At 49.6% G+C, this 24536-nt stretch overlaps 1 protein-coding gene across 2 annotated transcripts in view; it reads left to right on the plus strand.

Annotated features, from left to right (window-relative positions):
* Positions 1-24536, plus strand: part of LOC140421010 (amine oxidase [flavin-containing]-like) — a 131122-nt gene that overhangs the window by 64326 nt on the left and 42260 nt on the right. For both annotated transcript variants that reach the window (XM_072505280.1, XM_072505281.1), the window contains 3 exons: positions 3849-3990; positions 6142-6291; positions 15257-15416. In XM_072505280.1, coding sequence (XP_072361381.1) covers positions 3849-3990; positions 6142-6291; positions 15257-15416 — 452 coding nt within the window. The remainder of the gene's footprint in view (positions 1-3848; positions 3991-6141; positions 6292-15256; positions 15417-24536) is intronic.

Genomic DNA, 24536 nt, shown 5'->3' on the forward strand with positions numbered 1-24536 from the left:
CACCAATATCGCCACCCCTCTATTTTTCGCGTCCAACCCTGAGTGGAACACCTGTCACACCCATCCTTTCCTTAACCTAACCTGATCCGCCACTTTCAGATGCGTCTCCTGAAGCATGGCCACGTCTGCCTTCAGTCCTTTTAAGTGCGCGAACACTCGGGCCTCTTAATCGGCCCATTTAGGCCTCTCACATTCCACATGATCAGCCGGATTGCCCCCCCCCCCCCGCCGATTAGCCATCCCCTATTCTAGGCCAGTCCCCCGTCCAGGTCCCGCGCACCCACCCGTCCCCCAGGCGGCACACTCCCGTCCCGACCACCTCTTCCCTTGCCAACTCCCTCTCGTTCCCAGCAGCTGCAACCCAGTTGACCCCCCACCCACCCCCCCGCTAGATCCCCATCTAGCATGGTTACTCCCCCCATGATGTTTCCAAAAGTCAGCTGACTCCAACTGACCCCGGCTTCCCCCGCTCTCTCCTTGACCCCCCCGTGTGTGGAACTCTCATCCTTCTTGCGCCTATCTTCCCGCCGTCATCTCCCTAGCGCGGGAAAAACCCCACGCTTTCCTGGATCGGCCCCGCCCCCCATGGCGCAGCTCCCCCATTCCCCATCCCCCACCTCAGTCCCTTTTTCCACCGGCCCCCACATTTCTCAGTGTCCCCCCGTCAAGAAGAGAAAAAAACCCCGTCTATCATCCCGATACTGTGAACCTCCCATTCCCCAATTTACATTTCTATACATCAACATTGTCGTCTCCCCCACAGCATCAGTCCCTCAGTTCTGGTCCAATTTCTCTTCTTGGATGAAGGTCCATGCCTCATCCGACGTTTCAAAGTAGTAATGTTTGCCTTGGTGCGTGCCCCACAATCGCGCCGGCTGCAGCATCCCAAACTTTATTTTCTTCTTGTGAAGCACCGCCTTGGCCGGATTAAAACTCGCTCTCCTTCTCGCCACCTCCGCGCTCCAGTCCTGATACACTCGTATCACCGCATTCTCCCACCTGCTACTCCGTACCTTCTTGGCCCAGCTCAAAACCGCCTCTCTGTCGGTGAAGCGGTGAAATCTCACCACTATTGCCCTTGGTGGTTCTCCAGCCTTTGGTCTCCTCACAAGGACCCGGTGAGCCCCTTCCACCTCTAGGGGGCCCGAGGGGGCCTCAGCGCCCATTAGCGAATGGAGCATCGTGCTCACATAAGCCCCAAGGTCAGCTCCCTCCACTCCCTCGGGGAGACCCAGAATCCGGAGGTTCTTTCTCCTCGAGCTGTTCTCCAGGACTTCGAGCCTTTCGATATACCTTTTGTGTAGCGCCTCATGCGTCTCCATTTTTACCGCTAGGCCCAGAATCTCATCCTCGTTCTCAGATGCCTTCGCCTTCACCCCATGGAGCTCTATCGCCTGGGCCTTTTGCGTTTCTTTTAGCCCTTCGATTGCCAATAACATCGGTGCCAGCACCTCCTTCTTTAATTCCTCCACACACCGTCGGAGGAATTCCTGCTGGTCCGGGCCCCATGTCGTCTGGGCTCCATCCGTCGCCATCTTGCTTCTTCCTTCTCTTCTCTGCCGCTGCTCCAAAGGATCCTTCGCAATCTGGCCACTACCACCGATCTTTTCCATACACACCCGGGGGGACTCCTTCCTTCGTTACCCCACACTGGGTTTGGTCCAAAAGAAATTCCGTTGGGGCTCCCAAAAAGAGCCCAAAAGTCCGTTAGAACGGGAGCTGCCAAAACGTGCGGCTTAGCAGTGCATCGCCGCAACCGGAAGTCCTTAAGACACAATTTTGAGGAACCAATTTTGTCGTATGTTTGAGGACTACGGTATGAATCTGATTTTTTTTGTAACCTGTTGAGGTGTGTGTGCCAATCAGGGTCATGGAATCATATTACCAGGAATAACATGGATTTTATAAAAACTTAGACAATAGGAACAGGAGTAGACTGTGTGGCCTGTCGAGTCTCACCCACATCTAGTCCTGCTCCCCATATCCTTTGATACACTTAGAAATTGAAAATCCATCTATCCCTGGGCCTGGAATAGATTCAACAATGGAGCATCCGCAACCATCTGAGGTAGAAGAAATCCAAAGATTCACATCCCTTCGAATGACAAAATTTCCCCTAATCTCAATCCTAAACAATTGACCCCCTTATCCTGAGACTGTGTCCCCATGTTCCAGATTCCCCAACCAGGGGGAATCAACTACTCAAAGTCTGCCCGGTCAGGTCCCTTCAGAACCTCGTATGCTTCAAAGAGATTGGCTCTTCTCTTATTCTTCTAAATTCCAGAGAGTAGAATGCCAATTTACTCAGTCTCTTACCACAGGACAAACCTCTCATCCCAGCAACCAATCTAGTGACGCTGCTTCAAAACTATTTTCATGAATTATTCCCAGATTAGTTATTCCAATAAGTCTCCAGAAGGGAAAAAGACACCAATCCATATTCTTTACACAGGCTGGACTGTAATTTGGACTTTCCAATTGAGACAAAATGCTCTTGGTGTGGGGGTGATAATAATAGTCTTGTCTGAAGATGTAGGAGATTTATTTACAGGTGAAACTCGGTTAAAAAAAATAAAAAGGAGGGAATCCCTTAGAACCACAGAAATGTTATAGTGGAGAAAGAGGCCATTCAGCCCAGCATGTCTGTGCCAGCCAAAAAGGGGGGGGGGGACCTTTTAAAGGCATTGAGCATTTCAGCCTCAACCATCAACTTAAGCAGTGAATTCCTGATGGCCAACACCTTGGCCGGAATTCTCCGGCCATTGGGATTCTCTGTTCCCAGCAGGGCACCCCCCCCCACCCCCCCACCGTGGGTTTTGCGGCAGGGGATGGCTTCAGCGGGATATCTCGCTGACAAGCGGTGAGAAGAGAGAATCCCGCAGCCAGAGAATGGCACATGGCCGAGAAACATGCGGCTGGGGAATCGAGACCCCCCTGGGTGAAAATGTTTTTCCTCATGTCCCCTCTAATCTTTGTACCAATCACCTTGAATCTGGTAAATCTTTGGTGATTGACCCCTCAGCTCAGGGAGACAGGTCTTTCCCCTCTACCCTATAAAGGCCCCTCATAATTTTGTACACCTCAATTAGATCACCCCTTGGCCCTCTCTGTTCTTTTTTTTATCAATGTTTTTAATTGGGTTTTTGAACAAAGTATATTTACCGTAGGATATTATGCACTAGCTCAACAACAGCAACTCTGTACAATTGGTAATATTATTTTTAACACATAAGTAGGCATCTGTTTGTGGGGGGTGGGAAACTGGGACGGTACATATACATTTGGGTGCCGGAGAAACAATTACAGAACAATTACAGAGGGCAATACACGAATGGATCTGGTGCTGGTGTTGTCACTTGCTTCTCCCGGATGGTTTTCGCTGCCGTTGTCGTCTTGCAATCACCTCTGCTTCAGCCGTTCGTCCTGTCTTTCGCCCGGATTCTGAGGAAAGCAACTGTAGCCTATCCAATCTCTCCTCATGGCTGCAACTTTCAAGCCCTGGCAACATTCTTGTAAATCTCCTCTGCACTCTCTCCAAAGCAATTATGTCCTTCCTGTAATATGGTGACTAGAACCGAACACAAAATTCCAGCTGTGGCCTAACTAGCGTGTTATACAGTTCTATATTACATCTCTGCTTTTGTATTCAATACATCGCCCAATGAAAGAAATCATTCCATATGCTTCCTTGACCACCTTATCCATCTGTCTTGCCATCTTCAAGGACCTCCTTTTATTTCTGCCAAACATTTGGTCCTATTTAAAATGGGAGAAAGTAAACAGTAAAGTGCTGTGAAGGGTTATTGCATACTTTAACCAGGAACCTTACCCTATATGTTTAATTGCAGGGTGGCCAGAGACTTTGCAACACTCTTTGTCAACGTTAATGTCACTTCGGAGCCGTACGAAGTCTCTGCTCTTTGGTTTCTGTGGTATGTGAGACAGTGCGGAGGGACAAGGCGGATATTTTCTACCACCAATGGAGGCCAGGTTTGAGAGCTTGATATTTCTTAGGCCTTCGAATTTCAGCTGTCACTCAAGAAAATACAGCTCAGAAAATCCAGTCAGATTCATTTCATTCATTATATCAATTGGCACTTTCCATCCAATGATGATACTTGATGGCCACTTTCAAAATGGAATTGTGACAATTTCCTAGCTTCAAACTATAAATATCTTATCAAGAATGAAAAACAATGTAATCACGTTATAACTCCACATCACTTTAGTGTTCATTCAGGTGTTCATATCTGATTTATGCTCCATATTTAGCAACATAAGCTGGTTTGATTTTGCACTGACACTAACCTCCGGGGTATTTATTGTCCAGACAAGGTGTAGTCCTAATTCTATCTATCCTGCTTCCATCCCTTTTTCATCTTTCCTCTCAATAACTAACATAAAGGGTGTGATTTAAGGGAAATTAAACAGAGTCCCGTGTTGTCGCCATCTGGGATGGGCACTTCCAACTAGGTACAGTGAAACTCGCAAAGCCTGGCAGGTAAAATGGACAAGCCAAGACTCAGGCAGCCTCAGAGCCTGAAATGCATATTCGTAAGCCAGAAATCCAGACGGTATCGAAACTCTGTCCAATTAGCATTTTAATGGGGCTGATTAGCATTTGATGGCCCACCTTCACCAAAACAAAGGACTGGTACTCAAGCAGCCGGGACAGTCCCAGACATTTCAGCGCCACTCCCTGTTCAAGGGAAACGCAAACAACGGGGTCAGTGACCACTTGGGACATGCCCAGCCATCCAATCCGCACCCACTTATTGGTTAAGGAATTGAACAGAGTGATCAGGGATCACCCAATTAGTAAGGCCCAAATCGAAGGACTGCCCGGTCACGGCCATCGCCAAGTGCAGCAACACCAGAACTGAGTCCAAGTTCAACACTTGCTACCAGATGGATGAGCCCAGCTGAGCAGCAGTTACTCCTTCGAACCTGAGAGATCCAAAATTGAACAGCGGCCACTGTTTTCTGACCTAAGCCGGGTGCCCGAAGTTAAGTACAGGTTGTCTTAGTCGATAGGTGTAGTTAACTAGTAGTGTTTATGTTGCATGACTAATTGTGTGTAAATAAAGTACCCTTGACCTTGAACTAACTAACTGGTGTTTGGCTCTTTGATCGATAGCCGGTTGAAACTTGTGGTGGTATCCCTTGATACCTGGCGACTCTAAGCATTAAGACATAGATAACACAGAAAGAAGGGCAAACTCACTGATTGCCACAATTGGAACAGAGCCACAGAAGAAACCAAGTAGAAAGAAAAGGCAACAGTGTCGAGTGGATTTAGCCGGGTGTTTCCCGGTGCTGGCAGCGCCGAGAACAATCCCGCTATCAAACTGAACTCTGCTTCATTCCTGGGACTCAGCGGCGAACACCCCACCGAGTTCGCACAGTCCCATTTCCTACACTGACGAGTGAGATCGGGGCACCATGACAGTCTCCTGAACCTCCCAACTCACCTACAAGGGGGTCATCGAGCCTCCTGTACCCCTCCTCATAAGGGCAGAGCACCCGAGGCCCAATCCCCAGTGCGGGAGAAATACCACCTGGTCACCTTGGTCCTGCCAGTCTGAGAGAGGCTGTGCCACCTTGGAACCCTGGCAGTGCTAGGGTGCCAGGGTGGCACCAGGGGTGTCAGGTTACCACCCTGTCCAGAGCCCGACTGCCCAGCTGCTCCAGTAGCCTGAGAGACCACCCCCTCCCAAGTGTCGGTACGTCTGGTCCATGTTTGTGGAGACCAGTGCTAACCGGCGCTCACTCGGAACCTCCGAGGCGTTGGGGTTAGATCCCGTGTATTGGGTAACTCCGGCGTATGCATATTAAAATGCTGCTTACTGCATACTTTAATGTGCAAATCTAGGTCCCGCCCACTCCAGATCGCAATGTCTTGCGAGATCCTGTTAGATCGCGCCCAAAGTGGTTGGTACGTGTTGACATGGTCTCTGCTTCCATCACCAATTCCAGTAGTGCAATCCACAGCCTCACAACTCTCTATGTGAAAAATGTTTCCCCTGTTCTTTGTCCCAGATGCCGAATATTGCCATAGTTGTTTTGTTTGTATTCAATGCTACTTACCTTGATTTTCCTTTGAAGATGCAGCACATTGAGTTTAACCTTTCATCTCATCAGGAAAGGAAATTTATTGGCGGTTCGGGGCAAATCAGTGAGCGTTTGGCTGAGCGAATGAAGGATCGTGTGAAGTTAAACAGTCCAGTGGTGCGATTGGAACAAACTGAGGGGACTATCCGTGTGGAGACATTGCATGGAGAAGAATATGAGGTGTGTGGGCAACAGATTACTGTGAATGCCATACTAAATGTCAGTTGTGTCTAACTAGCCCAATATCCTTTGTCAAGTTGTAAAATGTGCTAACGTCACACTCAATGTGCCAACTTTATTTGTTTTATTAAAGACAGGATTTGTCCATTAATATTCTTAAACACAAAATCATTGTTTAAATAATGACATCCCACATTTTCACTGAGCTCTAAAATCAATGCTCCTTCCAGTAGTTGAAGAGCAAATCTCTTGGTACTATTCAAAAAAGAAAATGGAGGGTCCCCAATTTCCTGACCAAGATTCATCCTTTAACTCATACTGACAAATGATATTAACAGATTATTTATGGCACTACCTTGTAAGAACGTGTTAAATGAAACAGAGCTGCTGAATTTGCCTATGCAACAAATAACTCACTGTTTGTAAAATATTTGAGAAGTTTTTGAGAAACGTACTGATGAGCTTTTTTAAGTAATGATTTTTAAAAATCAAATTGTGGGGGAGCAAACAACACTTTTTCTCAACTTGGACAACAAATAACCAACAATCAGGCGTAGCCCCCACTCCAGAAATGCATTACTTTCCTTATGAGTTTTCTTGTGGCCTCTCTTAGTTTGGTGATGTTGGTGCCAAATTAAAGGTGATTTGTGTTGTGTGTTTAGACTCATTCAGCAATAAATTGAGAAGGAGGTCAATTTACCCATCATGTCTGCACCAGCTCTCCATTTCACAGTCAGCTGACACAGAAAGTTTCAACAGTTCATTGGAAACTCAGTTGGCAGGACAGTGCACCAAGCTACCCAGTCTCCTTAATAAAACACTGTCGTGAAAAATAGTCAACATAATTGGATGGAAAATGATATAAAGTGATTTTATTAACGTTCCTGACCATGAGAGCTTTTCTTTAAGAAGGACAGTGAAGTTAAGCGAAGGTTTGAGGCAGGGATCGAAAGGGTCTAAGACTTGAGCATTCTGAGTTTGGACATCACTGCCCTTCTAGAGCGTTCTAGCTACTACAGCATTTAGAAGACCAGCTATTGTCTTCAGCACTCATCACAAACTCTGCTCCATTTCTACTGATTCTGCTCCCTTCTCTGCTTACTCTCAGTCAACCCTGAAGTTGAGCTTCAGGCACCACTACATTCTTGTCATCACAAAGACTGTTTCCTTCTGCCTCCACAATATTTCCTGCTCATCCTACTTCAACCCCTCCACTACTGAAAACCTTAACGGTGCTTCAGTCACTTCTAGAGTTGACTACTCTAACACTCTTGTTCCTGCACTCCCATCCTTCACCCTCCATCAGTCCGAATTGGTTCAAAGCTCTGCTATCTATTCCTGAGCGTTGAAAATTCCACCAAACCTATACTTCCTCTGTGCACTTTGTTTCTCAGATTCTGGTCTTTTTGCCTCATCATTGAGAACAAAATATTCAGATATCTGGGTCGTAGTGTCTGAATTCCCTCTTTAAAACCCTTTCTGCCTTTCCAGCTCCCTCAGCTTCTTTAAACAAAAACCTCAAACTCCTCAAAACTGCATTTCAACCAGATTTTGGTCACCACTCATAAATGATTCTTTTTCAGCTCAGCATCCATTCGCCACACATCCATCTAAAGCTCCTTGGGTCGTTTGTTACACCCAGGGTGCAACATAAATGCAAACTTATGGTGAAGTGCTGCTCTATCAACTTACTACCGAGGCCCATTAAGGAAATGGCACCTTAGTGTTCAAATACAATGATGTTATTGGCAATACAGCAAATGCTGCACCTGTATCATTTTGGACACCTTGGCATGACCATGTAGTTTTTATTGGTCTAGTGAGGTATAGTTATAGGATGGTGCAATTAGGCCAGAATCATATTTATCCTGAAAATGGCACAGTGAACCCTTCATTTAAAAAAAAATCATTTACGAGATGTGGGCGTCGCTGGTTAAGCCAGCATTTATCGCCCATCCCTAGTTGCCCTTCAGAAGGTGGTGGTAAGTTGCCTTCTTGAACCACTGCAGTCTTTGAGCACTCACTGTGCTGTTAGGGAGGGAGTTCCAGGATGTTGCCCCAGCGACAGTGAAGGGATAGCGATATCTTTCCAAGTCAGGTGGTGACTGACTTGGCGAGGAACCTCCAGATGGTGGGGATCCCAGTTATCTGCTGCTCTTGTCCTTCTAGATGGTAGTGGTCGTGGGTTTGGAAGGTGCTGTCTCAGGAACCTTGGTGAGTTACTGCAATGCATCTTGTAGATGATACACATGGCTGCAACTGTTCGGCGGTGGTAGAAGGGGTTCATGTTTGTGGAACATAAGAACTAGGAGCAGGAGTAGGCCATCTGGCCCCTCGAGTCTGCTCCGCCATTCAATGAGAACATGGCTGATCTTTTATGGACTCAGCTCCACTTTCCGGCCTGAACACCAGAACCCTTAATCCCTTTACTCGTCAAAAAACTATTATCTTCATCTTAAAAGCATTTAATGAAGGAGCCTCAACTGCCTCACTGGGCAAGGAATTCCATAGATTCACAACCCTTTGGGTGAAGAAGTTCCTCCTAAGCTCAGTCCTAAATCTACTTCCCCTTATTTTGAGGCTATGCCCCCTAGTTCTGCTTTCACCCGCCAGTGGAAACAACCTTCCCGCATCTATCCTATCTATTCCCTTCATAATTTTATATGTTTCTATAAGATCCCCCCTGCATCCTTCTAAATTCCAATGAGTACAGTCCCAGTCTACTCAACCTCTCCTCATAATCCAACCCCTTCAGCTCTGGGATTAACCTAGTGAATCTCCTCTGCACACCCTCCAGTGCCAGTACGTCCAAAACTGAACACAAGACTCCAGGTGTGGCCTCACTAACACCATATACAATTGCTGTTTAACCTCCCTAGTCTTAAACTCCATCCCTCTAGCAATGAAGGACAAAACTCCATTTTCCTTCGTAATCACCTGTTGCACCTGTAAACCAACTTTTTGCAACTCATGCCCTAGCACACCCAGGTCTCTCTGCACAGCAGCATGTTTTAATATTTTATGATTTAAATAATAATCCCTTTTGCTGTTATTCCTACCAAAATGGATAACCACATATTTTGTCAACATTGTATTCCATCTGCCAGACCCTATCCCATTCACTTAACCTATCCAAATCCCTCTGCAAACTTCCGGCATCCTCTGCACCTTTTGCTTTACCACTCATCTTAGTGTCGTCTGCAAACTTGGACACATTGCCCTTGGTCCCCAACTCCAAATCATCTATGTAAATTGTGAACAGTTGTGGGCCCAACACTGATCCCTGAGGGACACCACTAGCTACTAATTGCCAACCAGAGAAACACCCATTAATCCCCACTCTTTGCTTTCTATTAATTAACCAATCCTCTATCCATGCTACTACTTTACCCTTAATGCCATGCATCTTTATCTTATGCAGCAACCTTTTGTGTGCCACCTTGTCAAAAGCTTTCTGGAAATCCAGATATACCACATCCATTGGCTCCCCGTTATCTACCACACTGGTAATGTCCTCAGAAAATTCCACTAAATTAGTTAGGCACGGCCTGCCCTTTATGAACCCATGCTGCATCTGCCCAATGGGACAATTTCCATCCAGATGCCTCGCTATTTCTTCCTTGATGATAGATTACAGCATCTTCCCTACTACCGAAGTTAAGCTCACTGGCCTATAATTACCCGCATTCTGCCTACCTCCTTTTTTAAACAGTGGTGTCACGTTTGCTAATTTCCAATCTGCCGGGACCACCCCAGAGTCTAGTGAATTTTGGTATATTATCACTAGTGCATTTGCAATTTCCCTAGCCATCTCTTTTAGCACTCTGGGATGCATTCCATCAGGGCGAGGAGACTTGTCTACCTTTAGCCCCATTAGCTTGCCCATCAGTCCCTCCTTAGTAATAACAATCATCTCAAAGTCCTCATTTGTCATAGCCTCATTTCCATCAGAAGGAGGAGCTATCAAGCAGGCTGCTTTGTCCTGGATGATGTTGGAGTGTTACTTGAGTGTTGTTGGAGCTGCACTCATCCAGGCAAGTGGAGAATATTCCACTACACTCCTGATTTGTGCCTGGTAGATGGTGGACAGGCTTTTGGGGGTCAGGAGGTGAGTTACTCGCTGTAGGATTCCTAGTCTTTGACCTACCCTGGTAGCCACAATATTAATAGAGCTAGTCCAGTTCAGGGACGAGATTGTCCGACCCCCCGCCGGGTCGGAGAATCGCCGAGGGCTGGCGTGCATCCCGCCCCCGCCGGTTGCCGAATTCTCCGGCACCGGAGATTCGGCGGGGGCAGGAATCGCGCTGCGCTGGTTGGCGGGCCCCCCCACCCGCAATTCTCCGGCTCGGATGGGCCGAAGTCCCGCCGCTAAAATGCCTGTCCCGCCGGCGTAGATTAAACCACCTACCTTACCGGCGGGACAAGGCGGCGTGGGTGGGCTCCGGGGTCCTGGGGGGGGACGCAGGGCGATCTGGCCCCGGGGGGTGCCCCCACGGTGGCCTGGCCCGCGATCGGGGCCCACCGATCCGCGGGCAGGCCTGTGCCGTGGGGGCACTCTTTCCCTTCCGCCTTCGCCACGGTCTCCACCATGGCGGAGGCGGAAGAGACTCCCTCCACTGCGCATGTGCGGGAATGCCGTCAGCGGCCGCTGACACACCCGCGCATGCGCCGCCCGGAGATGTAATTTCCGCGCCAGCTGGCGGGGCACCACAGGCCTTTTCCGCCAGCTGGCGGGGCGGAAATTCGTCCGGCGCGGGCCTAGCCCCTTAAGGTTGGGGCTCGGCCCCCAAAGATGTGGAGCATTCCGCACCTTTGGGGCAGCACGATGCCCGACTGATTTGCGCCGTTTTGGGCGCCAGTCGGCGGACATCGCGCCGTTTCTGATCAATGGTAACCACCAGGATCTTGATTGTGGGGGATTCAGCGATGGTAATGCCATTGAATATCAAGGGGTGATGGTTAGATCCTTTCTTGTAGGAGATGTCACTGCCTGGTACACGTGTGGCGCGAATGTAACTTGCCACTTGTCAGCACAAGCCTGGATATTGTCTAGGTCTTGCTGCATTTGGACATGGACTGCTTCATTATCTGAGGCGTCATGAATGGTGCTGAACATTGCGCAATCATCCACAAACATCCCCACTTCTGACCTTAAAATGGAAGGGAGATCATTGATGAAGCAGCTGAAGATGGTTGGGCCTAGGACACTACCCTGAGGAACTCCTGCAGTGATGTCCTGGAGTTGAGATGATTGACCTCCAACCACCACAACCATCTTCCTTTGTGCCAGGTATGACTCCAACCAGCGGAGAGATTTCCCCCCCGATTCCCATTTATTCCAGTTTAGCTAGGGCTCCATACTCGGTCAAATGCTCACCTCTGGCATTCAGCTTTTTTGTTAATGCTTGGACCAAGGCTGTAATGAGGTCAGGAGCTGAGTGACCCTGGAACCCAAACTGCGCAGGTTATTGCTGAGTAAGTGCCACTTGATAGCACTGATGATGACTCCTTCCATCACTTTGCTGATGGTGGGGAGCAGACTGATAAGGTGGTAATTGGCTGGTTTGGATTTGTCCTTTTTTTTGTACAAGACACACCTGGGCAATTTGCCACATTGCTGGGTAGATGCCATTGCTGCAGCTGTACTGGAACAGCTTAACTAGGGGTGCAGCAGGTTCTGGAGCACAAGTCTTCAGTACTATTGCCGGGATAGTGTCAGGGCACATCGCCTTTGCAGTATCCAGGGCCTTCAGCCATTTCTTGCTATCACTTGGAGTGAATTGTATTGGCTGAAGACTGACATCTGTGATGCTGGGGACGTCTGGAGGAGACCAGGATGGAGACCACTTGGCACTTCTGGTTGAAGATTGTTGCGAATGCCTCAGCCTTGTCTTTAGCACATATGTGCTAGGCTCCTCCATCATTCAGGATGGGAATATTTGTGGAGCCTCCTCCTCCGGTGAGTTGTTTAATTGTCCACCACCATTCACGGCTGGATGTGACAGGACTACAGAGCTTAGATCTGATGTGTTCATTGTGGAATCGCTCAGCTCTGTCTATTGCTTACTGTTTGGCACACAAGTAGTCCTGTGTTGTAGCTTCACCAGGTTGAAACCTCATTTTTCGGTTGCTCCTGGCATGCTCTCTCGGCATTCTTCATTGAACCAGGGTTGATCCCCTGGCTTGATGGTAATGGTAGAGTTGGGGAATATGCCAGGCCTTGAGGTTGCAGATTGTGGTTGAATACAATTCTGCAGGGACTTCCGGTGGCGGCCATGGAGGAGTAGGTCGCATATTTGATAGCTCCCGCCTGTGACTGACTTTTGGACCTTTTTCCACTGTTTTTTTCCGGATTTTATGGGATAAATCAGTGAAGAGTGAGACAGTAAGGAGAAATCCCCCTCCGGTGTATGGAGAATTGGACCAGAAGTGGCCGTGTGAGAAGACAAAGTCCTATAAAGAAGACGCGAGCAGAGCCGGTAACGCGGGAAAGCATGGCGGAGAGCAAGGGCTGGCGGGGAGACGGCACAGTGGTCGACGGAGCAGCTGGTGAAGTTTTTCGACGATTGCTTCGCCAAGATGGACATGATTAAGGCTTCGATTGATCAAGTTGTGCAGAATCAAGAAACCGACGAAACAGCGATCCAGGAGGTGGAGAAAAAGGTGTCCGAATACATAACCGTGCTGGAGACCAAGGTGGGGATAATGAACGACCGCCAGAAAAGAATGTAGGAGAAGCTGGAGGACCTGGAGAACAGGTCCAGGAGGCAGAATCTTAGAATTGTCGGCCTGCCTAAAGGCAGAGAGTGATCGAATGCGAGGGCCTATGTATCAACATGCTGGAGAAGTTGATGGGGGCTGAGGCGTTCCTTCGGCCCCTGGAAGTGGATAGAGCGCACAGAGCCCTCGCGAAGAAACCTCGAGCGAACGAGCCGCCAAGGGCGATGGTGGCACGTTTACACCGATTCCTGGACAAGGAACAGGTTCTGCCGTGGGCCAAGAAGGAACGGAGCATTTGGTCTTTGGGGCTCGTTCTGTTTTTGGGTGTTTTTTTTTCTTAAGTGGCTGTTTTTTCATTGTTTTTTCTGATGTTAGGGGAAGCCCCCCGACCAGGCTGATTACATGGAACATCAGAGAATTGAATGGGCCGGTTAGGAGGGCTCGCGTGTTTGCGCATTTGAGGGGGCTGAAGGCGGACGTGGCAATGCTACAAGAGACATCTCTAAAGGTTACAGACCAGACGAGATTGAGAAAGGGGTGGGTTAGCCAAGTATTCCACTCAGGGCTGGACTCAAAGACCAGGGGGGTTTGCTCAACAAACGAGTGGCATTCGAGGCAGGGAGAATCTTGTCAGGCAAGGGGGGTAGGTACATAATGGTGAGTGGGAAGCTGGAGGGGGTGCGGGTGGTACTTGTGAACATCTATGCTCCGAATTGGGACAATGTGGAATTTATGAGGCGGGTGTTAGGTAAGAGTCACATAACCTGGTTATGGGAGGAGATTTTAACACAGTCATTGATTCGGAATTCGACCGGTCAAAATCCAGGACAGGGAGGAGGCCGGCCACGGCAAAAGAATTGAAGGGGTTTATGGAACAGATGGGGGGAGTAGACCTATGGAGGTTTGCACAGCCAAGGGCGAAGGAGTTTTCTTTTTTCTCACATGTCCACAAGGTATACTCTCGCATCAACTTTTTTGTTTTGAGCCAGGCGTTAATATCGGGGGTGGTGGACACTGAGTACTCGGCAATCGCAGTGTCGGATCAAGCCCCACATTGGGTGGATCTACGGGTTAGTGTGGAGAGAGGGCAATGCCCGCCGGGCTGTGGAGACTGGATGTGGGGTTGCTAGCGGACAAAGCGATCTGTGGGCGGGTTAACAAGTCCATCCAAAACTACCTGGAAACAAATGATCCTGAAGCGACGGTGTGGGAAGCTTTGAAGGCAGTGGTCAGAGGGGAATTAATCTTGATACGGGCCCACAGAGAAAAGGTGGAACGGGCTGAGAGGGATAGGTTAGTGGAGGAGATACTCCAGGTGGACAGAAGATATTCAGAGGCCCCCACGTGGGGCTACTGATGGAAGAGCAGAGGTTACAGGCGGAGTTGGGCTGCTGACCACCGGGAAAGCGGTGGAACAGTTGAGGAAGGCAAGGGGGGCAATTTATGAGTACGGGGAAAAGGCAAGCAGAATGTTAGCGCATCAGCTCAGGAAAAGGAAGGTGGCCAGGGAGATAGGTAAAGTAAAGAGTAGAGGCGGGAATACTGTCCTGGACCCAGTGGGGGTGAATGCAGTGTTTAAGGACTTTTACAGTAAATTATATGAATCGGAACCCCTGGCTGGGGTGGAGGGGACGTTTTTGGATCAGTTGAGGTTTCCGAGAGTAGATGAGGACCTGGTGGAAGGGCTGAGAGCCCCAATTGAGATTGAGGAAATAATCGAGGGGCTGGAGGGCATGCAGTCGGGCAAAGACCCGGGGCCTGACGGCTATCCGGTGGAATTCTATAAGAAATTTTCAGAGATATTGAGCCCACTGCTGGTGAGGACATTTAATGAAGCAAGAGAGAAGGGAGTCGTCCCCCCAACAATGTCGTAGGCCTCGATTTCATTGATCCTAAAACGGGAGAAGGATCTGGAGCAATGTGGGTCATACAGGCCAATTTCTCTACTGAATGTGTGGCCACTAGGATAGAGGATTGTGGCCCGGGGGTGATAGGGGAAGACCAGATGGGATTTGTAAAGTGCAGGCAGCTCAAGGCCGATGTTCGAAGGCTTTTGAATGTTATTATGATGCCCTCAGAAGGAGGTTAAATTGACCGTAGTGACCAAAAGGTTTAGGAGGGGTTATTGGGTTACGAGGATAGGGTTGAAGTGAGGGCTTAAGTGGGTCGGTGCAGACTCGATGGTCCGATCGGCCTCCTTCCGCACTGTAAATTCTATGATTAATTTCCTTTGTGCTATTTCTAGGCTGATTATGTCATCAGTGCTATCCCACCTACCCTCACTCAGCAAATTCACTACAGTCCTCCACTGCCTCCGTTGCGAAACCAGTTGATACAGCGTGTGCCAATGGGATCCGTCATTAAGTGTATTGTTTACTACAGCCGGGCTTTCTGGAGAGAGAAAGGTCTGTATCTGTTGAGGAATGCTCAATAATCTGAGGCAGATTTCAAACCCAAAGCATGTACTGAGATTAAAAAATAACTTGCCTTTATTCACATCCGTGGGATATTATTTTTGAAATGTAATCACACATATTACAAATAGCAACTGAATAATTAACCAATATGTTTTCGGTGCTGTAGATTAAGGGGGGCAATGTTGATCAGTGCACTGGGAGATCTCTGCTCTTCATTGAAAACTGCTAGCGGATCTTTTCGATTCACCTGCGCAGCAGATGGTGTTACAGCTTGGTATGAAATTGATACATTTCAGACAGAAAGTAATCATTGTTTGCACATTGACTAGTTCCTAGTTCAAAAAACCTACTCGAATAGTCTAATATTTTTCGTGGCAATACATCACCTTTTAAATACCTGCAGCGGGATTCTCCCTTCTGCGGAACTAAGTCCCCCCCCCCCCCCCCCCCCCCCCCCCCGGCGGGAGAACCGGCGCCAACCACTCCAGCGTCAACAGCCCCCGAAGGTGCGGGATTCTCCGCAGTTTCTAGGGCTCGGTGGATGCCGGAGGGGTTGCCGCCGCTCCGCCGGTGCCGAAGGGACTGCGTGAGTTTGTGGTTCCGCGCATGCGCAGACCGGCCGATGTATTTTGGCGCATGCGCGGGGGGTTCTCCTCTCCGTGCCAGGCATGGGGTGCCCTACAGGGACCGGCGCGGAAGGAAGAAGTGCCCCCACGGAACAGGCCCGCCCGCAGATCAGTGGGCCCCGATCGCGGGCCTGGCCTCCGTGGGGGCCTCACCCGGGGTCGGATCCCCCCGCGCCACCCCCGAGGACCACCCCCGCCAACTTACCTGCCAGGTCCTGCCGTGTGGGACCATGCGTAACCCACGCCGGCAGGACTGGCCCAAAACGGACGGCCGCTCGGCTCATCGGGGCCCGGTGAATTGGCGGGGGGCCGTTGCCAATGGCACCCGACTGGCGTGGCGTGAATCCCACTCCCGCCCGAAAAACGGCGCTGGAGAATCCGGCAGCCAGATTTGGGGCGGTGGGCCGGGATTCGCGCCGCCCCCCCGGGGATTCTCCGACTTGGCGGGGGGTCGGAGAATCCCACCCAAGATGTGTGAAGATGGAGGACAAGAAGAAGGCAAGGTAACTTCACAGGTACCTTTATTAACTGCAAACCCCCCCCCACAAACCTAATTGCCCTGACCACAGATGGCTAGATTTCCATGCTGAAGACTTTGTTTCTAAAGCAAATGGACTGAACAATATGCCATTAATGGATTTTTAAAGGACTTAACATTACAACAATTTTTGCAATCAGAAATAAGGGGCAACAGCATCCAAGTTTAGCTTCATGTGGCCGCAATGAATAGCGCAATGGAGGGCATGCCAGGAGCAACACCAGACATCCCGTAAAATGCGGTATCAACCTGGTGAAGCTACAACACAGGACTACTTGTGTGCCAAACAAAATAAACAGCATGGAATGGACAGAGCTAAGCAATTCCACAATCATTCGATCAATTCTAAGCTCCGCAGCCCTGCCACTTCCAGCAGTGAATGGAGGTGGACATTTAAAAAACTCACTGGAGACCTGGGCTTCACAAATATTCCCATCGCCAATAACGGAGAGGCCCAGCACATCAGTGCAAAAGGTAAGGCTGAAACATTCGCAATACTCTTCAGTCAGAAGTGCCGAATGGAATATCCATCTCAGCCTCCTTCGGAGGTCCTCGGTGTCACAGATGTCAATCTTCGGCCAATTCGGTTCACTCCATGTGATATCAAGAAATGGCTGAAGGCACTGGACGCTGCAAAGTCTATGGGCCCTGACTATATCTCAGCAATAGTACTGAAGACATGCGCCCTTAGCCAAGTAGTTCCAGAACAGTAAAAACACTCATCGACCTGACAATGTGGAAATTGTCCAGGTATGTCCTGTACACAAGAAACACGAACAATTCCAACCCAGCCAATTACTGCACTACCAGTCTACTCTCGATCATCTGTAAATTGGTGGAAGGGGTCATCAACGGTGCTATCAAGTGGCACTTGCTTAGCAATAACATGCTCACGGACTCTCAGTTTGGGTTCTGCCAGGGTCACTCAGCTCTTGGCCTCATTACAGCCTTGATTCAAACTTGGATAAAAGAGCTGAACTCCAGAGGTGAGGTGAGAGTGACTGCCCTTGTCATCAAGCCAGTATTTGACCGAGTATGGCATCAAGGAGCCCTAGTAAAACTGGAGTCAATGGGAATCATAGGGCAAAGCCGTAGGTGATTTAGGCATACCTGGCAAAAGGAAGATGCTTGTGGTGGTTGGAGGTCAATCATCTCAGCTCCAAGACATCATGCAGGAGTTCCTCAGGGTTATGTCGTAGGCCCAACCATCTTCAGATGCTTCATCAATGACCTTTCTTCCATCATAAGGTCAGAAGTGGGGATGTTCATTGATGATTGCACAATATTCGGTGCCGTTCGTGACTTTCAGGTAGTGAAGCAGTCCATGTCCAAATGCAGCAAGACGTGGACAATATCCAGGCTTGGACTGACAAGTGACAAATAACACTTGCGCCTCACTAGTGCCAGGCAATGATCACCTCCAACAAGAGAGGATCTAACCATCACCCCTTGACATTCGATAGCATTACCGTCGCTGAATTCCCCTGACATCGTCTACAGTAGTGCCTTTCAAACTTTTTTTGCCCGGGACCTGTTTTTACCAACCGGCCATCCTTCAGGACCCATGTCGGCCGATCTTTGTGACTCACACCGGCTGACCTTTGCGACCCATGCCGGCCATCCTTCGGGATCCATGCCGGTCATCCTTTGGGACCCACGCTGGTCATCCTTTGGGACCCACGCTGGTCATCCTTTGGGACCCAAGCGGGTCATCCTTCGGGACCCAAGCGGGTCATCCTTTGTGACTCACGCCGGCCGACATTTGCAACCCACGCTGGTCGACCTTCGTGACCCAAGCTGGCTGACATTTGCGACACATGCCAGCCGACCTTCGTGACCCACACCGCCTGGAATTTCGTGGCCCACCATTTTCACTTACCTTCAATGTGACAGGTGAGCCTGCTTGGTCCTCGCGATCTCACTTGCTTTGTTATTCGAGGTTACATTTCTGATAATGACTTCAGCTGATAATTGAAGATCTCACTGCGTCCATTGAAAAAATAAAGAGGTTTGTCCTCGAACTTACCATACTTAGTCTTCAAATATCTTTGAAGTTTTGAGAGTTTTAACTTTTATTTGTCAGTGCTTCCCTGCATATAACACATGAACTTTAAATCCTGATTTGCAGTAGAACAATTAATAACCCTTACCTCAAGTAATCATCGTTACGCTGCTTTGTTCCTGTTTTCAGCTTCTTCTTAATGGGTTATTCACCAGAGATCCTTGGAGCTGCAAAATGGAGGAATCCCTCTCCCAGCCAGAATGCGTGACCTGCTCTCTGTTGCCGCTTCAGAAAGGAAGACTCCACCGAATTTTTAAAAAATCTGTTCCTGGGTCAGCGCGCCAGCAGAAGGCGTTCTGCCCCATTGGGCTCCAGGCCTGTGCACTGCTGAAGGAGCATGTATGCGTGGAATGGCCAGCATTTTGAATGCCAGTTGCATCCGGCATTTTAAAAAGCTGGTTGCGCCATTAGGCACTCTTCCCGCTGTCGAGAACGCTGATGCATGGCCCTGCGATCAGGAACAGCGGGACACATGGCACCTGCCCGCGACCCACCCACGGGGCACGATCCTACTTTTGAAAATGACTGATGTACAAGGTACAAGTGAGGAGTGTGATAGAATACACTTACCTGGATGAGTGCAACTCCAACAACACTCAATAAGCTCAACACCATCCAGCACAAAGCAATCCGCTTGATTGCTACTCCTTCCACAAACATTCAATCCCTCCACCACCAACAAACAGTGGCAGTTATGTGTACTATGTACAAAATGCACTGTAGGAACTCATCATGATTCCTTAGGGAGCACCTACAAACCCACGACCACTTCCATCTTATAGGACAATAGTAACAGATAGATGGGATCACCACCATCTGGAGGTGTTCTTCCATGTCACTTACCATGCTGACTTGGAAATATTTCGCCGTTCCTTCATGTCTCTGGGTCAAAATCCTACAAATCCCTTCCTAACAGCACAGTGGGTGTACTTACACCTCAGGGACTGCAGCAGTTCAAGACGGCAGCTCACCAATGTTATGTTCTCAATTCTGCTGTCCCTGGTTGGCTTGGATGTGTACTGTTGAATAAAGAACACAAAGATTTGTTAATGAACAAAACTATAAATTTATTACACTACTAACTAAGATTCGACCACAATCCTAAAGTAGAAGGTTAGTATATAAAACTATGCTCTCTCTAACTTACAGAACTCTCAAGTATACAACTGCTCCCATGCCTGATACTCTTCCAGCTCTCTCCTAACACTTAATTCCCAGAATCCCCAAAGTCAGACGATATATATATATATGAATGCTCTATAGTTCCCTCTGGTGGTAAGAAACATTATCATTAACTTGTTAACTCTTTACATCCCAGTCAATATACATATCATTATAACCAGCACTTTCTGAAGGGCAACGAGGGATGGGCAATAAATGCTGGCCTAACCAGCGAAGCCCACATCCCGTAAATTAATTTTTTAAAAACCTCTTGCTGCTCAGGTGGATTCCTGTCCAAAAAATAACATCCTGGACAGAGAAAGGGTAACATCAGGCATGATTTACTGACCACATTCTGCCTGAATCAGAACAGGGCACGGCCGGTAGACCCCAGAAGAGGCCTCTCCCAGGATTCGCGATGCTCGTTGCGCCTCATGAGGTCTAATGAGATCTTGCGAGACGTTGTGATCTGGATCCCGCCCACAATGGGCAGGACCCATTCAAAAACTCATTTAACTCTGCCTTCGCCAGATTGAACCGGCTCCTGGGGTCTACCAAGGAGACCCCAGCCGGGCACCGGTTATTATTGGTCCCCAACAAACGGGGACCAGGTGTACTGGCAATTTGGGGGGTGGGGGGTCTCCCAGGTGACCGGAGGATGGTGACTGGAATCTGGACCGGGTGGTACCCTGGTGCTGCTGATGCCACCCAGGCACCTTGGCACTGCCAGCCTGGCTCCCTGGCAGTGCCACGTTGATCCCCTGGCAGTGCCACCCAAATGGCAGCCAGTGCGCGGGTGACACTGCCAGGCTAGCAGGGGCACTACCGGGGTGCCAGGTTGGCAATGCCAAGGTGCCCAAGTAGCATTTTGCTCACACCAGGGATCTGGCCCGGGTTGCCTTGCCCATGTGAGGTGTGGTACGGAGGGCTCAAGGACGCCCCAATAGGTGAATTGAGGCATTGAGGAGGCGTTCAGGTGTCGCATCAGACTCGAGAGATCGGAGCTCCTCAGTGCAGGAAATGCAGCTCAGTGCAGCCTGGGCTGGGCATTCCTCATTTGAGGCCCGGAAAAAAAGGTGCCGTCAGATCCCACCTGGAACGGGCTCTGGTTTTCTTTGGTTAGATTGCGCCCAACATAGCCAAAGACAATATGAACTCTCTAAAAGTTCCAATGTCATTTTGATGTTTGCAGAACAAAAACTCACGTTCTGGGATTTTCATCTTCACAAGTCAGCAGTCTAACCTGACTTGGTCTCGGACTGGTTGACTAATAGCGCCATCCACTGGATATGGGATAAAACAGTCCACAATTGTATGATTGTGTCTGTACCAGTCTAACCGATGTGGCATTTGCCAGCATTGTGGCTATTAGTTTTTCAGCTGTGGAAGGGACAGGCTATCAGTGGCATCCCAGAATGTGTGCATATTTTGAAAATTTATGTCTGTGATGGACTTATTGATTTGACCCTATTAGGCACACTGAAGTGCTGAACCTTTGGAAGCTCAGCACCAGTCATTATCAGGTGAATCAACAAGCCTTCTTAATTTCAATAATCTAGCCTTTCTTTCCTAAGACACTTGATGCATGCTGTGGTAGTGCTGAGCGGGCCTAGACCCCCCCATTTCCCTTATCTTACTGTTATAACCTGCCTACTTACGATTGGCTGGGGACTAATGACTATCCCACAATCCTATGGGAGTATGAACTTCCCCAATGAGGGGGGCGGAGAAACTCCTAGTATAAATAAGCTGGCCAGTTCAGGAACCAGCAGGAAGGAGAAGGTAGCAAGGGAAGTTACTGCTACTGTTATGTATATATTGTTATAGTAAATAAACTTTATTATTTTGTATCCTTAAAACTCGTGCTGGATTCTTCGTGGCCCTTACAAAACTGGCGACGAAGGTAAAAGTGAATAGCTATCTACACTGCTGAGGCCACCTCCCTGGATTTTGTTGGATACAGGTTGGAAGTTGTTTTCTATGATACCATGCCTCTGTATGGACGTTTGGAAGTTTTTGATGCTGCGCTGGAAAGCTGGAACCAGTACACACAACGGATGCGTTACTATTTCCGGGCAAACAATATCACTGAAAACGAGCGCCAGGTGGTCATATTGCTCACCGCCTGCGGGCTGCATACGTTTGGGGTGATTAGGAGCCTTACGTACCCAGCTGTGCCGGACACCAAAACGTTTGACGAACTTGTGAATATAGTGGGGCAACACTTTAACCCAACCCCGTCCACGATAGTCCAGCGTTACCGGTTTAATACCGCTGAGAGGACCCCTGGAGAATCCCTTGCCGATTTTTTTTATCCAGGCTCCGCAGGATTGCGGAATACTGTGACTATGGTGAGACCTTGTCAGAAATGTTACGCGACCGTTTGGTTTGCGGTATTAACAATGCGGCCACCCAGAGAAAGCTGTTAGCGGAGCCAACATTGACTTTTCAACAGGCAATACAAATAGTCTTGTCCCGAGAGAGCGCAGAGCGAGGAGTACAGGAGCTACAGGGAATGGAAGTGCATGCCTTGGGGCGCAACCCTTTCCGCCCAAAAACGTCCCCCCGCACTCCTGCGGTACCTTGGGCGAGGCAACGACCGGACCGATGCCAGTGGCCATCGGACATTCCTCCCCGAAGGGAGCCTTCTCCAGAGCCAATGGATGAGGAGCCATGTCCGTGTCAGACTTGTAGGCGCCGACCCCGTCGTGGACGGCGGTCCTGGGGACGCCAGAGGCGCCGTCGTTCCGACCGAAACTGGGACCAGCCCAGGGGCCGTAACTGGGACCAGCCCAGAGGCCGTACCTTCCATGTGGATGAACCTGTGGCGACCACTCCTGAGGACGTGGAGACGGAGGACGACTGCCTACAGCTGCAATGTGTGGCAGCTCCCCGTGTGGCCCCCATTAAGGTGACAGTACGGGTCAATGGCCACCCGCTGGAGATGGAGTTGGATACTGGCGCAGCGGTCTCCGTGATTGCCCAGAGGACATTCGACCGCATCAAGCAGGGTATACAGACCCTTACATTAACTGACTCACAGGCCAGGTTGGCCACCTACACGGGGGAACCACTGGACATTGCAGGAACTACAATGACCCCTGTTGTCTATGGACGCCAGGAGGGGCGTTTCCCACTTATCGTAGTGCGTGGCCATGGGCCCAGCCTGTTGGGTCGGGACTGGTTGCGCCATTTGCGGTTGCAATGGCAGCACATCCTCCAAACAGTTTCTGGAGGGTTGACTGAAGTGCTAGGACGATACCCAGAGGTATTCCAGCCTGGTTTGGGGAAAATAAAAGGGGCCGTAGCCCGTATCCAAGTTGAACCAGGAGCCACGCCGCGCTATTTCCGGGCGCGCCCAGTGCCTTACGCTTTGCTCGAGAAGGTAGAAGGGGAGCTCACTCGTTTGGAGAGTTTGGGTATTATCAGGCCCGTCCGTTTTGCTGACTGGGCAGCACCAATTGTACCAGTAATGAAGCCAGATGCCACAGTTCGCTTGTGTGGCGACTATAAACTTACAGCGAATACAGTTTCCCGACTCGACCGATACCCAATGCCTCGCATAGAGGATCTCTACGCGAAACTTGCAGGTGGACTCTCATTCACAAAATTAGATATGAGTCACGCCTACCTGCAGTTGGAGCTGGACCCTGCCTCCCGACCATAAGTAACAATTAACACACACCGGGGCCTGTATGAATATACACGGTTGCCCTTTGGAGTATCCTCTGCCTGCGCAATTTTTCAACGTGTTATGGAGGGCATTTTGAGAGGTTTACCACGTGTGGCTGTCTACCTAGATGACGTGTTGATTACAGGGACGTCGGAGCAAGAGCATTTGGAAAATCTGGAGGCTGTCCTTAGACGCCTTTCGGAGGCTGGAGTCCGTTTACGTCACACAAAGTGCGTATTTCAGGCAAAAGAAGTAGTCTACCTAGGTTATCGGGTGGACCGCGAGGGTCTGCACCCCGTCGCAGAGAAGGTGCGTGCAATTCAACATGCCTCCACCCCGACTGACACTTCGCATCTTCGTTCTTTTCTCGGTCTCATAAACTATTACGGGAAGTTCCTCCCCAATCTGGCAACTACGCTGGCCCCCTTGCACCTGCTGCTAAAGAAAAATCACACCTGGGTTTGGGGTCAGCCGCAAGAAACCGCTTTCCAGCGGGTAAAGCAACAATTGTCGTCGTCTGGGTTACTAACCCACTATGATCCGGGCAAGCCTTTGTTCGTCACATGTGATGCATCCCCGTATGGTATTGGGGCTGTCCTGTCCCACAAGATGGAGAACGGGGCCGAGCGACCGATAGCTTTCGCCTCCCGCACATTGACTGCAGCGGAGAAAAAGTACGCGCAGATCGAGAAGGAGGGCCTGGCAGTGGTTTTCGCGGTGAAACGCTTCCACCAGTATGTGTACGGCCGCCATTTCACTATCGTGACTGATCATAAGCCCCTGCTGGGACTCTTCAGAGAGGATAAGACAATACCGCCCATTGCTTCTGCACGGATCCAGCGCTGGGCTTTGTTGCTTGCTGCATATGAGTATTCTCTGGAGCACAAACCAGGTACGCAGATAGCAAATGCCGACGCACTGAGCCGATTGCCTTTATCGACCGGCCCCATGTCGACCCCCACGACCGGTGAGGTGGTTGCAACCCTAAATTTTATGGACACCTTGCCTGTCACGGCATCACAGATCCGTGAGTGGACCCAGACGGAGC

Source organism: Scyliorhinus torazame, chromosome 5, assembly GCF_047496885.1.
Source record: "Scyliorhinus torazame isolate Kashiwa2021f chromosome 5, sScyTor2.1, whole genome shotgun sequence".
NCBI classification, from domain to species: domain Eukaryota; kingdom Metazoa; phylum Chordata; class Chondrichthyes; order Carcharhiniformes; family Scyliorhinidae; genus Scyliorhinus; species Scyliorhinus torazame.